General features: G+C 37.5%; 1 protein-coding gene across 6 annotated transcripts in view; it reads left to right on the top strand.

Moving 5' to 3' along the window:
* Positions 1 to 18,309, top strand: part of CHM (CHM Rab escort protein) — a 260,470-nt gene that overhangs the window by 82,551 nt on the left and 159,610 nt on the right. For 5 of the 6 annotated variants that reach the window (XM_070785342.1, XM_070785343.1, XM_070785347.1 and 2 more), the window contains one exon: positions 12,106 to 12,230. The exons of the other annotated variant lie outside the window; for it this stretch is intronic. In XM_070785342.1, the coding sequence (XP_070641443.1) occupies positions 12,106 to 12,230 (125 nt within the window). The remainder of the gene's footprint in view (positions 1 to 12,105; positions 12,231 to 18,309) is intronic. 6 annotated transcript variants of the gene reach the window in all.

The following is an 18,309-nucleotide window of genomic DNA, read 5'->3' on the forward strand; positions in this document are numbered from 1 at the left end:
CCAGTTCCATTCTTCTTTCTCAAGATTGCTTTGGGTATTGGAGTTTTTTTGTATTTCCATACAAATTGTGAAATTATTTGTTCTAACTCTGTGAAAAATAACGTTCGTATCTTGATAGGGATTGCATTCAATCTATAGATCGCTTTGGGTAGTATACTCATTTTCACTATATTGATTCTTCCGATCCATGAACATGGTATAGTTCTCCATGTATTAGTGTCCTCTTTGATTTCTTTCACCAGTGTTTTATAGTTTTCTATATATAGGTATTTAGTTTCTTTATGTAAATATATCCCTAAGTGTTTTATTATTTTCATTGCAATGGTGAATGGGATTGTTTCCTTAATTTCTCTTTCTGTTTTTTCATTATTAGTGTAAAGGAATGCAAGGGATTTCTGTGTGTTGATTTTATATCCTGCAACTTTACTATATTCATTGATTAGCTCTAGTAATTTTCTGGTGGAGTCTTTAGGATTTTCTATGTAGAGGATCATGTCATCAGCAAACAGTGAGAGTTTTACTTCTTCTTTTCCAATTTGGATTCCTTTTATTTCTTTTTCTGCTCTGATTGCTGTGGCCAAAACTTACAAAACTATGTGGAATAGTAGTGGTGAAAGTGCGCATTCTTGTCTTGTTCCTGACTTCAGGGGAAATGCTTTCAATTTTTCACCATTGAGGATAATGTTTGCTGTGGGTTTGTCACATATAGCTTTTATTATGTTGAGGTATGTTCCTTCTATTCCTGCTTTCTGAAGAGTTTTTATCATAAATGGATGTTCAATTTTGTCAAAGGCTTTCTCTGCTTCTATTGAGATAATCATATGGCTTTTATTTTTCAATTTGTTAATGTGGTGTATTACATTGATTTATTTGCAGATATTGAAGAATCCTTGCATCCCTGGGATAGAGCCCACTTGGTCATGGTGTATGATATTTTTAATGTGATGTTAGATTCTGATTGCTAGAATTTTGTTAAGGATGTTTGCGTATGTGTTCATCAGTGATATTGGCCTGTAGTTTTCTTTATTTGTGGCATCTTTGTCAGGTTTTGGTATTAGGGTGATGGTGGCCTCATAGAATGAGTTTGGAAGTTTACCTTCCTTTGCAATTTTCTGGAAGAGTTTGAGTAGGATAGGTGTTAGCTCTTCTCTAAATTTTTGGTAGAACTCAGCTGTGAAGCCGTCTGGACCTGGGCTTTTGTTTGCTGGAAGATTTTTGATTACGGTTTCAATTTCCGTGCTTGTGATGGGTCTGTTAAGATTTTCTATTTCTTCCTGGTTCAGTTTTGGAAAGTTGTACTTTTCTAAGAATTTGTCCATTTCTTCCAAGTTGTCCATTTTATTGGTATATAATTGCTGATAGTTGTGTCTTACAATCCTTTGTATTTCTGTCTTGTCTGTTCAGATCTGTCCATTTTTATTTCTAATTTTTTTGATTTGATTTTTCTCCCTTTGTTTCTTGATGAGTCTGGCTAATGGTTTGTCAATTTTATTTATCCTTTCAAAGAACCAGCTTTTGGCTTTGTTGATTTTTACTATGGTCTCCTTTGTTTCTTTTGCATTTATTTCTGCCCTAATTTTTAAGATTTCTTTCCTTCTACTAACCCTAGGGTTCTTCATTTCTTCCTTTACTAGTTGCTTTAGGTGTAGAGTTAGGTTATTTATTTGACTTTTTTCTTGTTTCTTGAGGTATGCCTGTATTGCTATGAACTTTCCGCTTAGCACTGATTTTACAGTGTCCCATCGGTTTTGCTTTGTTGTGTTTTCATTTTCATTTGTTTCTATGCATATTGTGATTTCTTTTTTGATTTCTTCTGTGATTTGTTGGTTATTCAGCAGTGTGTTGTTCAGCTTCCATATGTTGGAATTTTTAATAGTTTTTCTCCTGTAATTGAGATCTAATCTTACTGCATTGTGGTCAGAAAAGATGCTTGGAATGATTTCAATTTTTTTGAATTTACCAAGGCTAGATTTATGGCCCAGGAAGTGATCTATCCTGGAGAAGGTTCCTTGTGCACTTGAGAAAAAGGTGAAATTCATTGTTTTGGGGTGAAATGTCCTATAGATGTCAGTTAGTCTAACTGGTCTATTGTATCATTTAAAGTTTTTGTTTCTTTGTTAATTTTCTGTTTAGTTGATCTATCCATAGGTGTGAGTGGGGTATTAAAATCTCCCACTCTTATTGTATTATTGTTCATTTGCGCTTTCATAGTTGTTAGCATTTGCCTTACACATTACGGTGCCCCTGTGTTGGGTGCATATATATTTATAATTATATCTTCTTCTTGGATTGATCCTTTGATCATTATGTAGTGTCCTTCTTTGTCTGTTTTCACAGACTTTGTTTTAAAGTCTATTTTATTTGATATGAGTATTGCTACTCCTGCTTTCTTTTTATTTCTATTTGCATGGAATATCTTTTTCCGGCCCTTCACTTTCAGTCTCTATGTGTCCCGTTTTGAGGTGGGGCTCTTGTAGACAACATATGTAGGGGTCTTGTTTTTGTATCCATTCAGCCAGTCTTTGTCTTTTGGGGGCATTCAACCCATTTACGTGTAAGGTAATTATTGATAAGTATGATCTCATTGCCATTTACTTTATTGTTTTCGTTCGAGTTTATACACCCTTTCTGTGTTTCTTGTCTGGAGAATATCCTTTGGCATTTGTTGGAGAGCTGGTTTGGTGGTGCTGAATTCTCTCAGCTTTTGCTTGTCTGTAAAGCTTTTGATTTCTCCTTCGTATTTGAATGAGATCATTGCTGGGTACAGTAATCTGGGCTGTAGGTTATTTTCTTTCATCACTTTCAGTATGTTTTGCCATTCCCCCCTGGCCTGAAGAGTTTCTATTGAAAGATCAGCTGTTATCCTTATGGGAATCCCCTTGTGTGTTATTTGTTGTTTTTCCTTTGCTGCTTTTAATATTTGTTCTTTGTATTTGACCTTGGTTAATTTCATTAATATGTGTCTTGTGGTGTTTTGCCTTCGGTTTATCCTGCTTGGGACTCTCTGGGTTTCTAGGACTTGGGTGATTATTTCCTTTCCCATTTTAGGGAAGTTTTCAACTATTACCTCCTCAAGTATTTTCTCATGGTCTTTCTTTTTGTCTTCTTCTGTGACTGCTATGATTTGAATGTTGGAGCGTTTAACTCTGTCCTGGAGGTCTCTGAGATTGTCCTCATTTCTTTTAATTCGTTTTTCTTTTTTCCTCTCTGATTCATTTATTTCTACCATTCTATCTTCTACTTCACTAATCCTATCTTCTCCCTCCTTTATTCTACTATTTGTTGCCTCCAGAGTGTTTTTGATATCATTTATTGCATTATTCATTATATATTGACTCTTTTTCATTTCTTCTAGTTCCTTGTTAAACCTTTCTTGCATTTTCTCAATCCTTGTTTCCAGGCTATTTATCTGTGATTCCATTTTTATTTCAAGATTTTGGATCATTTTCACTATAATTTTTGTAGTAATTCTTTATCAGGCAGTTTCCCTATCTCTTCCTCTTTTGTTTGGTTTGGTGGGCATTTATCCTGTTCCTTTACCTACTGTGTATTTCTCTGTCTCTTCATCTTGTTTATATTGCTGAGTTTGGGGTGTCCTTTCTGTATTCTGACAGTTTGTGGAGTTCTCTTTATTATGGAGTTTCCTCACTGTGGGTGGGGTTGTTATTGGTGGCTTGTCAAGGTTTCTTGGTTAGGGAAGCTTGTGTCAGTGTTGTAGTGGGTGGAGCTGGATTTCTTCTCTCTGGAGTGCAGTGAAGTGTCTAATAACGAGTTATGAGATGTCAGTGGTTTTGGAGTAACTTTAGGCAGCCTGTATATTGAAGCTCAGGGCTGTGTTCCTGTGTTGCTGGAGAATTTGCATGGTATGTCTTACTCTGGAACTTGTTGGCCCTTGGGTGGTGCTTGGTTTCCGTGTAGGTATGGAGGCGTTTGATGAGCTCCTGTTGATTAATGTTCCCTGAAGTTAGGAGTTCTCTGGTGTTCTCAGGATTTGGACTTAAGTCACCTGCTTCTAGTTTTCAGTCTTATTTTTACAGTAGTCTCAAGACTTCTCATTATATATAGCATCAGTGATAAAGCATCTAGGTTAAAGATGAAAAGTTTCTCCACATGAGGGACACCCAGAGAGGTTCACAGAGTTACATGGAGCAGAGAAGAGGGAGATGGGAGTTAGAGGGGACCCAAATGAGATGAAGTGGAATCAAAAGAGGAGAGAGCAAACTCGCCAGTCATCACTTCCTTATGTATGCTTCACAGTCTGGAGTGCTCAAAGATGTTCATGGAGTTACACAGAGCAGAAAAGATGGAGGAAGGAGACAGAGGTGGCCAGGAAGATAAAAGGGGGGAATGAAAAGGAGAGAGACAGATCCAGCCAGTAATCAGTTCCCTAAGTGTTCTCCACCGTCTGGAACACACAGATTCAGAGAGTTGGGTGTAGAAGAAAAGGGGGATGGAAGAGACAGAGGTGACTTGGTGGAGCCAAAGGAGATTCCAAAAGGGGAGAGAGCAATGAAGCCAATAATCTCTCTCCCAAGTAAAAATGGGTACTGAAGAGTGGGTTCTTAAAGGTACAAAATTGATAACAAATACCAAAAGCAAAGATTAATAATCTAGAGTAGAGATTTTATTTTCAAAAATACAATATTAAAGAAAAAAAGAAGAAGGAAAAAAGAAGTCACAAAAATTATGAAAAAAAATATGAAGTTTGCTTTAAAAAAGTCTTTTTTTTTTAATTTTATTTTTTAACTTTACAGTATTGTATTGGTTTTGCCATATATCAACATGCATCTGCCACGGGTATACATGTCTTCCCCATCCTGAACCCCTCTCCCTTCTCCCTCCCCGTACCATCCCTCTTGGTCGTCCCAGTGCACCAGCCCCAAGCATCCAGTATCGTCTTTTTTTTTTTGAAAAGTAATAGTAGGTTATAAAAATGAAAATTAAAGGAGTAATAGAGGACTTAAAAATTTTTAAAATTTAAAAAAAAAGAAAAAAAAAAGCATGATCATAAAAATTGTAAAAATATATCTAGGACTTTCTCTGGTGTTGTTGTGGACAGTGTGGGGTCAGTTCATTTTCGGATATTTCCTTGGTCCGGCTTATATTTTTCAAGATCTATAGGCCCCTTCCTATGTAGTCCATACTAACAACGGGGTTTTAATCTATTGCACCTGTCACTTCCAAGGCGGTTCCCTCGCTTTTAGCTTCTTCTGTTTGCTCGCCTCTTCAGTGTCTGATTTCCACCCTGACACAAGGGGGGCGGTGGTGGACACTTTTTTTTTTTTTAGGCTCACTTGTTCAGTCACGCTGTCGGAAGGGTGGGACTCTGCAAACAAATAACACTGGCGTGTGCTTGCAGTGTCTCAGCCACATTGGGCCTGCCCCTACTCATGGCGCATGCACCCTCCTTGCCCATACAGCTCAGGCTCTAGGTTGCTCCACCAGTAACTGGCCGAGGCCAGCCCTGGGCTGCATGCACCTCACAGGTCTAAGCTTCTCAGGTTTAGGCACTTGGGTAGTCCTCAGAGGCGCAGACTCCATTGGGCCTGCATTTTGTGCCCTTCCCAGCTCAGAGCAGCTCGGGTGATGAGGTGTTTGGCGAGTGCGGTCACTGCCACTTATCGCCTCTCCTGTCCCTGCCACTCGGTTTTCTGGGTGTACAACCGACACACCTTCTTAGGCTGATGATGACTGTCCAGAACCCCAAGAAGTCTTAGTTAGCAAAGGAGCTTGCTTGCAGTTAGGTAGGTAATGTCTCTGGGGCTGCAATTGCCGCCTTCCAGCTCTGGCTGCCTGTCATCAGAGGGGGATGGTCTGCAGCCGGCTAGTTCTGTTCAGCCCTTTGTTCTGTTGTGCGGACCTGGCAGTGTCTTAGGGCTTTTCGTGTGGTAGCTATCCCACAGTCTGCTTTGCTAGCCCAAAGTAGTTCGCTCTGATTGTCCTCAGGGCATTCATGCCTGGTCCTTACTCTAAGCAAAGCAGCCCTTGCCTCCGTGCCCAGTCCCCGCTTGCTAGTGGAGGGTGCAGACGTCTGTGCTGCTTCTCTGCTGGGGGAGTTACCGTTGGGCTCATAATCTGTGGGTTTTAATTATTTAATTATTTTTCCTCCCTATTTTTTTGCCCTCTGTGCTTCCAAGGCTTGCCACAGACTCTGCAGTGAGAGTGTTTCCTGATGTTTGGAAACTTCTCTCTTTTTAAGACTCCCTTCCCAGGATGGAGCTCCGTCCCTCCCTCTTTTACCTCTTTTTGTCTTTTATATTTTTCTTACCTCCTTTCTGAGACAATGGGCTGCTTTTCTGGGTGCCTGATGTCTTCTGCCGGCATTCAGAAGTTGTTTTGTGGAATTTACTCAGCGTTTAAATGTTCTTTTGATGAATTTGTCGGGGAGAAAGTGGTCTCCCCGTCCTATTCCTTCGCTATCTTAGGACCGCCTGAGTTAATTATTTTTTAATTGAAGGATAATTGATTTACAGAATTTTGTTGTTTTCTGTCCAAGTTCAACATGAATTAGTCATAGGTATACATATATCTACTCCCTTTTGAACCTTCCTCCCATCTCCCTCCCCATCCCACAGAACTGCAAAAGCCCAACAGGTAGAGATTTATAACAATAATATAAAGTGTGACTGAATAAATGCATATACATATACACCCATGCTGCTTCTAAGTCGCTTCAGTTGTGTCTGACTCTGTGCGACCCCAGAGACGGCAGCCCACCAGGCTCCTCCGTCCATGGGATTTTCCAGGCAAGAGTACTGGAGTGGGTTGCCATTGCCTTCTCCAATATACACCCATAAGCATAATTAAAACAGTCTAAGAAAAATAAAATACAATAGATTGACCTGGCGAACAAAGGAAACCAAAAATTATTTCTTCCAGTTAAGAATGAAAACTAACTAAAGTAAGAATTGGAAAACAAAATTAAAGCAAGGTGCCAAGTGGGGAATAAGGCAATGTAACAAATATGTTGAGAGGAAAGGAACAGAAGAAAGAATAGACATGCAAAGTTAAATAGAGGGAGATAAAGGTTTATATACATTAAATATTAATTGCAAGGGGAAAAGAACAGTAGGAAAAGCAAACAAAGGAATAAATGTAGCAAACATAATAGGTTTTTAAAAATTAAAAGTGAAAAAGGAGACGAAAAAAAAAAAAGGAAGAAGAAAAAAAAAAGGAAAATTCCATAGAACTGCAAAAGCCCAACATAGAGGCAGAGGTTTATAATAACAATAAAAATATGACTGAGAAAATAAAAAAGCTGAGGAATTTACCTAGATTTCATAGTGCCAGTAAAACCGACAAGTACAACAGGGCGGGGGGGTGGGGGGCGGGAAGAAACCGAAAAAAAAAAAGTAAAACGTAAAAATCCGTAAGATTCTACAGAACAAGTCAAAACATAAGACTAATAAGTGTTTTTATTTTATTGAATCACTGCTGTCAGAGTCATTTCCCTCCCTGGGAAAAGTCCACCTCACCTCCCTAGGATGCCCTCCAACACTGTCCTGACCTCTGAACCTGTTGTAGGGGCAGCTCAGATTCTAATCTGGTCCTACTTCTGTGTGTTCTTGCCGCCAGTGTCCATAGATATCAGAACTAGTGTGTTTTCTTTTGTGAAAGCTCTCAATGTCCTTTTATATATTCCTGGACATTGAGTCTGCCTAGTTGATCATATAGAGTAAATCTTCAGCTTATACAGCTGGTTTTGCGTCTTCTACCTTAGCCACACTGCCCCTGGGTTTCAATTGTGGTTTTACTTCCACCTCTGCATGTGCGTCGTCCACTGGGGTTTGCTCCTGAGGCTGCCCTGGAGGACTTGGGTCTGCCCCAGTGAGGACCAGGTGTGGAGGTGGTGCAGCTTCTTGGGTCACAGGTTATGGCAGCACCAGGTACTCAGGGGAATTGACGGCTAGGGCAGCAGGAAATATAGTGCTCTAGAAGGTTATGGCAACCAGTATTGGCCAATACACTCCAGTATTCTTGCCTGGAGAACCCCCCTCTCTGACAGAGAAGCCTGGCAGACCACAGTCCACAGGGTCACAAAGAGTTAGACGTGACTAAAGTGACCCTGTGTGCATAGACGCAAGAGGTTTTATTTTTGGCCTGTGGCAGCTCTGCCCCAGTGCAATTTGTGTGTGAAGGTGGCGCAGCTGATTGGCTTGTGGAGACCCTGGCAGTGCCAAGTATTCAGGGACATGGACTTCCTCTGCCAAAGGAGTTATGGCCCTATCAGAGTCTTTTTCCGAGCCTCTAGTAGCTGGCAATCAGAAGGCCTCTTTGACCAGTCTTTCTCCATAGCTCTGACTGTTCAGGCACTTACAGGGCTCCCTTTCCTGGGTTCCATCTCTGTCGATTGGCATGTCAAGCACATAGAGGGTCCCTGCTGCCTCGGGTCCTACTTTGTAGGTCGGCCTGTCAGGCACTTAAAGGAGCACCCTGGGTGGGGTCCTACTCCGTTTGATGGGTCAGCCTCTGAATCCTTCAGCTGCTGGATCCTGGCATGGAAAGAGAGAGGCTTTGGTGATAGCCCCACCCCCTATGCGTGACTCAGCAGTATTGCCTTGCTTCCATGGCTGCCTGGCTTTCTTCCACAGGCATTTCCCACTACAATCTCCTCCCTTACATCCCCTCGATCTGTTTCCTCCACAGTCAACAGCAGCCCTTGACCTGGGTTTGCTCCACAAACCCTAAACTCCAGCTCCCAGTGGCTGTACCTTCTAGGGGACCTGCTTCCCTGTCTGGGGTATGTATGGCTGTGGCAAGGATTGATTCTCATTCCATTTAGGCTGCCACAGATCAGTTGTTTCACTCTCAGCCTTAAATTTTTCTCCTCTCACTCAGACAGTTGCCCCAATGTGGGAATCGGACCCTTGCTTCAGTTCCCCCACCCACTGAGGGGAGGTTCAGTCCTACTAACACTCCTGTTTTTTCCCCTAATTCCTTCATCCTGCTGAGTTTTGCATGGTTCTGTATATTCTTTTCTGCTGGTCAGGTACTCCTGTCTGCTCTCAGCTGGTGTTCTGCATGCCCTTCTGTGTCTAAAGGTGTATCCATGGAGAGAGATGTACTCCATGTCCACCTACTCCTCCACCATCTTGTTCTCCCTTATCTTCTTTTTTAATTTACTAGATTGTATTTTGTGTCATATAATTACTCTGTGTTGAAGAAGACATGAAGGTTCATCTGTATTATAGGGTTGATAATTTTTATTTACTTATTTAACAAAAATTCTGTAGTCACCTTTTCAGCTAATATCCCAATGCTACTAAAATATAGTAGCATCCCTTTTTAAGTATAAATAAATATGATGACTGAAGAATAAATCATATATGTTTGATACCATGTTCTAATTACTCTGTATACACAAGTATCAGGCAAGTATTTTTCTCCAAAATATTCTTTCAAAAAAAATATCTCTATCCTTACAAAATCTCACATATTACTAGTTCTTTCAGTTAGTATGTTTTGGGGGGAAAATCTGAGTATTTTGGGAAGATACATTAATTTGAAATGATCTGTCATTGGTGGTTTTGCTTATATAGAAGTCACCTGATAGAATAATTAAAAACAAAAAACAAGGAAAGAAATTTCATATATGTTTAGTAATTTTCCCCCTCAGAATAGAATTTCACTACTCCAAAGTTAGACATCATTCTAAAGTAATTTTTATAATATTTACAGCATACATTTAACATGCAGAGTTGGTTATGTCTTGGAATTTACCAATTTTTATGAGACATTAAAAACTGTCCTAATTTTCTATAAATGGTAATTGTAGCTTGATATGGAATTCCTTCTGAGAGCATCATACATAGACTAAGAAACTGCTGTATCTCAGAAGTGTTTAGACATTTGGGGAAGAAGGGTGATAGATTCTAGAACATTGTATTCAGGTAACTAATAATAATACAGCTAAGACTTATTAAGCACTTATTATGTACCAAGTATCAAACTAAGCATTTCAGTTTTCTTGATTGATTTAATAAGTGACTCAAAAAGTACCTGTAGTGATGACAAAGAAATTGACATTGAAGATGTACTGAAGATTCAGTTTGAATGCAATTCAGTATGCAGTTAGACTGTGGAAAAACAAGCGATATTTGTGAAGTAACATTTCATGTAATAATTCAAGCTATGTATAAATCAAGAAAGTAAATGATGTAAATAGATTCATTTAGCTATTTTTTTATCAATATGCCTCGATTATTTTATGTTGATCAGGAACCATTTTTTGAATGTAATCCTTGGCAAGTGTGTGTGAGGGTCACCTTACATTGAAGCATATTCAGTCCTTCCATGAGAAAATTTAGCCTAAATTCTCAGAACAATGGCAACCTAAATATAAATATCTTAATTGTCTGAATGGAAAATTTTGGGTGAGTGAAGGGAATTTTTAAAAAATAAATTTTGGTAATGGATTAGATTTATTAAAACAAGGTATTTTTGTAGACATTTATTTTAATGCTTCTTTTACTACTCCAGCATCTTGACTTTGTCATCTTATCCTTTTTCTCTTCACATGCTTCTTTTTTTCAGGTTGGTAACCCTGTTCAAAGCTCCTATACTTCACCTCCTCTTCTTTTGTGTTGGGATGTTTATGATTATCTAATAATTATACTTGATAATAAGAACTGTCTGCTGCTACTCTTTGTCGGTTTAAAATGTTAAATTCAAGACAGTAGAGCCTTTTAAAAATAATTATTGCCTACTTTGTGAAATCTGTAAGTTTTGAAACTTTCTGAGGTGAATTTACTTAAAACAAAGGCTATTATAGTTATATCTCACTACTAGTTTATTGAGCATATATAATACATTAAATATTGTTTTTTCTCTGAGAAATGTGTATCAAGTAGAATAAAATTTTAAACAGATTAAAAATTGGCCCTTGAGATTTGGAAAGGTTTCTTGACATCTTCAGAAATCCCCTGTATTCAAATATTGTATGATGTGATTTTCTCCATAGAATATAATTGGAAATTATTGAAAAATTTAAAAGGCCACTTTCAAGCCTTAGTAAGAATTTGAAAGTGTGTTAGCTCCTCAGTTGTGTCCAACTCTTTGTGACCCCATGGACTGTAGTCTTCCAGGCTCCTCTGTTCATGGGATTTCCCAGGCAAGAATACTGGAGAGGGTTGCCATTTCCTTCTCCAGGAGATCTTCCCAACCCAAGTGTTGAACCCAGGTCTTCTGCATTGCAGTCAGATTCTTTACCATCTGAGCCACCAGGGAAGCCCTAGATTCTTTACCATCTGAGCCACCAGGGAAGCCCTAGTAAGAGTTTATACACTTTATTATGCATTCTTATTTTTAGTGTATTTCTAAATATAAAATATTTAGTTTGATTATTATAAAGTCTTTAGTTATACTGGGGTGAGTACTTTTCAAAAATACTTTTACGTATAATCAAGATTTGACACAGCTACTGACCAACTTTCAAATATCTGAAATTAAGTAGAATGAAGTAATTTTGGGCCTGCTGTTTTGACAACAAAATTTTAAAACTATTTTGGTAACAAGTAATATTTGCATCAGGCTTCACAGTTAGTGCTAGTGATAAAGAACCTGCCTTTCTATGCAGGAGACATAAAAGACATGAGTTTGATCCCTGAGTTGGGAAGATCCCCTGGAGGAGGGCATTGCAACCCACTCTAGTATTCTTGCCTAGAGAATTCCATGGACAGAGTAGCCTGGAGGGCTACAGTTCTTAGTGTCACAAATAATCAGACACAACTGAAGTGACTTAGCCCACACAATATGTACATCAGATATGGTTGAGTCTTAGCAGATGGAAGGTTTGTTGTCCTAGTTCTTAAGCAGTGTCACAACAGCCACATCCAAATGAATGCATCAAAACGTCACATATCCTGATAGAAATTGGTAAACCAGAATGAGCTTTTGATAAGATAGATTTTTACACATTATTTTCCTTTCCTTCCTTTAAAGTTGCACACTATGCTGGAGTTGCTTCAATGATCCTGAAGTGATATCCTTTGAGTTTTGATGGGTTGGAAGGAAAGGCATGAATTTAGAAAGATATAAATTTTCTCAGAAAAGTAGAAGTTCAGATTACCCAATTTAATTAGAATTTCTCATCTGTATTTTGTTTAGGAAAACAGTGATATTGTGAATGAATGTCCAGCATGGCAAGAGAAGATCCATGAAAATGAAGAAGCTATTGCTCTTAGCAGGACAGACAAAACCATTCAACATGTGGAAGTGTTTTGTTATGCATGGTATGATAAGTATTTATTTACAATAAATGACATTAATGACTTCATATTCACATCTTTTCAGAAGAAGCCAACAGTAAGAATTTACATGGCATTGGTTGCTACAAGTCTCCTTGATATGCTTGCCTTCTAAAAAATATAAATTTCAGTTTTGTTATGTTTGTTCATTTGTATTATATTTTAGATTTCACTTGTAAGTGCTATACAGTATTTATCTTTCTCTGTCTGACTTAATTCACTTAGCATAATATCCTCTAGGTTCATCAGTGTCATTGTAATTAAACTTCAAAAACAAGCAAACTCACAGAAAAGAGAAAAAGAAATCATATTTGTGGTTACCAGTGACATTGTAGTAAGGGGTGGCAACGGGGTACAGGGAGGATTGGATGAAGACAATCAAAAGGTACAAACTTTCAGTTATAACTACTAGAGAGGTAATTTACAACATGATTAATATAATAAGCACTGCTTTGTATTATATATGAAAGTTTTGAGAGAGTAAATCCCAAGAATTCTCAACACAAGAAAAAATATTTTTTCTATTTATTTAATTTTGTATCTGTATGAGATGATGAATGTTCACTAAACTTATGTGATAGTCACTTCATGATGTATGTAGTAAATCAATCATCATGCTGTGTACCTTAAACTTATACAGTGATATATGTCAGTTATATTGCAGTAAAACTGGAAGAAAACACTAAAATGTAACTCTAAGTTTTCTTTGTTTAGATAATCTTACATTAATAATTTGTAATTTACCAAGCTCTTTAAATACATTTTCTTGTTTGATCCTTAAAACAGTCCTATGCTAGTATAGAGCAAATAGTGTTAGTTCAATTTTTTAGAGTCCTCAGTGATGCTCAAAGAGTTTAATTTCCTGAAGGTCATCTGGCTTGATAAATGTGAAATCCATATCTAAGCTAGTTAGTGGTGGCATGCATGCATACTCAGTCGTGTCTGACTCTTTTGCGACCCCACAGACTGTAGCCCACAAGGCTCCTCTGTTCATGAGATTTCCTAGGCAATAGTACTGGAGTGGGTTGCCATTTCCTTCTCTAGGGCATCTTCCCGACTCAGGGATTGAACCCACGTCTCCTGCATTGGTGGGCAGATTCTTTACCACTGAGCCACCAGGGAAGCCCTAAATAGCAGTGGAATCTTAGATTAAAACCCAGGGTTTTTTAATCCTAGTTCAATGTTTTTCTAACTCTTCTTAGATAATATTCAGTATAGCAAAATGCAAATTATAATTTTGAATTAAAAAAACAAATTCAGTGGTGATGACATTTTGGGGCATGTTTTTGTAAATCATGAGAGAATGGCGGAAGTAATGCTTTCAGTATCTCCTTCTAAGTGAAATAATTCATTGTTTTAAAACAATTAGAATAGTTTATTTTTTCAGATTACATGGTTAATGGGCTAAAAGGTAACCATCACGTAGTTCAGTGCAATTTTTGAAGTAGTGATAAAGTCAAGGGATTTAAAACATCAATGTCAAGCTCTATAATAGTAATTAAAACTTAAAATCCAAGTTACTAGAGATTTTTTAGAATGTGTACTGTCATCATACATAGCCTTGTTGTGGCACAGTGGTAAGTATGACCTGAGCCCTTTAAAAGTTGGGGTACTTGTCAGTTGATTTCTTAACCTATATTCATATCTGTCAGGTAACTAGCATTTTCTGCCATTAATACACAGTTAATTTTCTATGATTTTATGTAAAAGGACAGCCTTTGAAATGTCAGATACAGATTATAATTTGCATATGCTAAATGGCATTCAGTAAGAAAAGTATCACTCTGATAGTGTTCAGAGCCAGTGTAGACTGATTTAGAACAAAAGATGACCTCAGCTGTAAAGTCATATGCTTTAACAAAAGCAGGAATAAATATTTGATAACTTTATTGTGTGTCTATGAATACTACTTGACTAGAATATAGTGACAGTCATACTCAGGCCCTTTGAGAGGTACTTTTGCTGTTTCATGGCCTCTGATTTCTCTACTCTTCATGACAATTAGTGTTTATAATTTTTAATGACTGATATGATACATTTTGAATGCAGAGGAAATCATCTTGTTTTTGATTCCTGTTCTCTTCATTTTCACGTTTGGAACTTCCGAAAGTGATTAGTTTGTGAAAAAGTAGTTGTAGTTTCAGACAGTGAATTTTAAATAATTGTAACAAGGATTCAACACATATCGTTATTTGAAGAAGGAAATGGCAACCCACTCCAGTATTCTTGCCTGGAGAATCCTGTGGACAGAGGAGCCTGGAGGGCTGCTGTCCATAGGGTCGCACAGAGTAAGACACGGCTGAAGCGACTTAGCATGCATGCATTCATTGGAGGAAATAGCAACCCACTCCATTATTCTTGCCTGAAGAATCCCAGGGACAGGGGAGCCTGGTGGGCTGCTGTCTATGGGGTCACACAGAGTCAGACACGACTTAAGTGACTTAGCAGCAGCAGCAGCACATATCTTTATTAATCAAAATAGGAACAATTACCTTTCAACACATTTTTACCAATGAGAAATAAGTTTGTTTATTCCTATAGCATAAAAATTCATGCTTTGGGATTTGACAAACTCTTGGAAAGCATTTTCTACCTCCTGCTGGTTTTGGAAGCATTTTCCCTGCAAAAAGTTGTCAAGATGCTTGAAGACGTGGTAGTCGGTTGGCGAAAGGTCAGGTGAATATGGCGAATGAGGCAAAACTTTGTAGCCCAATTCATTCAGCTTGTGAAGCATTGGTTGTACGATGCCATGATCTTAGTATTTTGGATGTTGAGTTTTAAGCCAACTTTTTCACTCTCTTCTTTCACCTTCATCAAGAGGCTCTTTAGTTCCTTTTCACTAGTTCCTTTTCACTATCTGCCATAAGGGTGATATCTGCATATCTGAGGTGGTTGATATATCTCCTAACAGTCTTGATTCCAGCTTGTGATTCATCAAGCCTGGCATTTTGCATGATGTACTGTGCATAGAAGTTAAATAAACCAGTGACAATATAAAGCCTTGTAGAACTCCTTTCCCAATTTTGAATCAGTCATTTGTTCCAAGTCCGGTTCTAACTGTTGATTCTTGACCTCCATACAGGTTTCTCAAGAAGCAGGTAAGGTGGTCTGGTATTTTCCATAGTTTGTTGTGATCCATATAGTCAAAGGCTTTAGCATAGTCAATGAAGCAGAAATAGTTGTTTTTTCTGGAATTCTTTTGCTTTTTCTATAATCCTACATATATTCGCAATTTGAGAAGCCGTACCATTTTACATTCCCACTAGGCGTGTGTAAGTGACTGTTTTTCCATATCCTCACCATCATTTGGTGGTATAACTTCTTCAGTGTAGCCAGTGTTTATAGGTGTGTAGTAGTGATATCTCATTGCAGTTTTATTTTGCATTTCCCTGGTGCTTGATTTTCAATATCTTTTCATGTGCTTATTTGCCATCCATATATCTTTTTTGGTGAGATATCTGTTCATATCTTTTGCTTATTTTTTAATTGGGTGGGTTTTTTATTTCCTGTGGAGATTTAAGAGTTCTTTAGTTTGCAGATATTTCCCCCCCAATCTTTAGCTTGTCTTTCATCCTTTTTACACATGGTATTTTGTAGAACAAATGTTTTAAATTTTGATGAGGTCTGATTTACCAGTTTTTTCTTTTGACTCTTGGACTAGCTATAGAGCTAGGAGATTTTTTCTGTTAAAAAAAAAAAAGTTTCATAGATCTTATGTTTTATATGTTAAGCACACGATCCACTTTAAATTTTTGTTTATGGTATGAGGTTTAGATACGTGTTTGCTTTCCTTTATTGATATCCAGTTCCTTCAGTAGTATTTGATGAAAAGGCTGTTTTTCTTCCATTGAGTTACTTTTGCAACTTTGTCAAAAATCAATTGGCTGTACTTGGATGGGTCTCTTTCTGGATTCTGTTTTCATTTCCATTGATTTCTGTCTGCCCGTACCAGTGTATCACACTGCCTTGATTACTGCAGCTGTAAGTTGGACTTAATATCTGTTAGAATGATTTCCCCAAACTTATTTTTCTTTATCAAGATTATTTTAGCTTTCTGTACTTTGTGCCTTTCTATATAAATGTTTTAATAAGCTTAACCATGTCTAGAAAATGTTGCTGGATTTGATAGGAATTGCATTAAAGTTACTGATCAACTTGGGGTGAATTGACATCTTTATTATTTTGAGTTTCCCAATCTGTTGACAAGTTATGCCTCTCCATTGAGGGAGGTCATCTTGATTTCTCTCTATAGGATTGTGTAATTTTCAACATACCAGTTCTGTACATCTGTTTTTATTGTGTACTTAAGTATTTAATTTGTTTTGGAGCAAGTACTATGGTAAGTGGTATTGCCTTTTTCATTTGGGTTTTCACATGTTCCTTTTTAGTATCTAGAAATACAATTAGTTTTTATGCATTCATCTTGTATCCTGAAATCTTGATCAACTTGCTTATTTTAGGAATTTTTCTGTAGATTCCTTGGGATTTTTCCAAAGACAGCTATGTTTTCTGCAAAGAGGAACAGTTTTATGTCTTCTTTTCCATTGGCTTTTTTTTTAAGAGTCTGTTTTCTATTGAGAATCATGTGTTTTCTGTCTGTAGCCATATACCACAAGTTAATTGTAATTTTCTACTTATCCTTAGGCTCACTTAATGAGCATTTTTTTTTCTCCGTAAAGGAAGTTATTATCACTTCTGAGTATCTTTTAGTTATATGCAAATGCTGGGCAATTATTTAGTTTCTGTTACTAATTATCTTGATCTTGTACACTACTCTCTCAGCGTATGCAAGTCAAATTCACAGTCTGATCAAATGTCAAAATATTGAAAATCTTATACTTAAATGGTCACTAACACAAAGAGATTATTGTAGTTAGCTACATGAAGCATATAGAGAGAAGTCAAACCTCAATCCCTGATATATTTCCTATGTAGAATATTGTTTTTAATATTTTGGTAAATTTTCAAAATACCATGTAAAGATAGCTTTGTAATGATACAAATGCTGAAGTGTTATGACTTCTCTTCCCATTTTAGACCAGATGAGTAGGCTTGTAGAGTTGACGTTTATTAGGCTAAAATTTGTGATTTGATTCTCTCATATGTTGCTTGACATTTCATCAAGGAAGAACATTGGCTGTCTCTTGGCTACAAACAGTATTATAGCTATAACCAGTAGCCTTTTGATTTTTAATCTTTGATTACAAGGAGGATAGGGCAAGGATGCAAGTAGATCAGTGTAAACTCATCACCACTTTTTGGAAAATACCTGTATTGATACATGGCAAGTCAGTAACACCATATTCTAATGTAAACATACTGGATAGCACATTGTTTTTCATTGTTGACTTTACTTATTTTCAGAAATAATTCTTAAGTGTTCAGTCTAAGAGTTTTCGTGATCTTTTGACTATGAAAGTTAGTACTTTTTCATTATTGCATAGTTGGGATTCCCTGGTGGCTCAATGGTAAAGAATCTGCCTGCCAATACAGGAGATGCCGGTTTGATCCCTGGGTTGGGAAGATCCTCTGAAGTAGGAAATGGCAACCCACTCCAGTATTCTTGCCAGGAAAATCTCGTGGAGAGAGGAGCCTGGCAGGCTACTGTCCATAGAGTCACCAAAGAGTTGAACATGACTTAGTGACTAAACAACAATAACAACAACATAAGCTGAATATTAAAATAAAATAGCATAAGTTCAATTCTCACAAATTCTGTAAAGAACTACCCAGATTGTTTTGCTTTATGAGTGCTTTGTTACCTTGGATGCTGCTAGTAATAAATGAGATAACCTGTAGTTTGGGCCAGAAATACTTCTGCTATACATAGATTATTTTTCTTTGAACAAATATTGTGATTATTACAGTTGACTTATGGAAGGGAAGAGTAAAAGGACTATAGCATTTATTGGATATTATCTTTTTGGCAACTGCTATAACTAGGTTCCTTACATAATTTATTTCATTCAATTTCACTTAATCTGTGCTACACCAGGGAGAGCCAGAGATAGGACAGGCAGGATTTCAACCCACATCTATCTAACTCAAAAGTTTGTGCTGTTTC

This window comes from Bos indicus, chromosome X (genome assembly GCF_029378745.1).
Source record: "Bos indicus isolate NIAB-ARS_2022 breed Sahiwal x Tharparkar chromosome X, NIAB-ARS_B.indTharparkar_mat_pri_1.0, whole genome shotgun sequence".
Taxonomy (NCBI): domain Eukaryota; kingdom Metazoa; phylum Chordata; class Mammalia; order Artiodactyla; family Bovidae; genus Bos; species Bos indicus.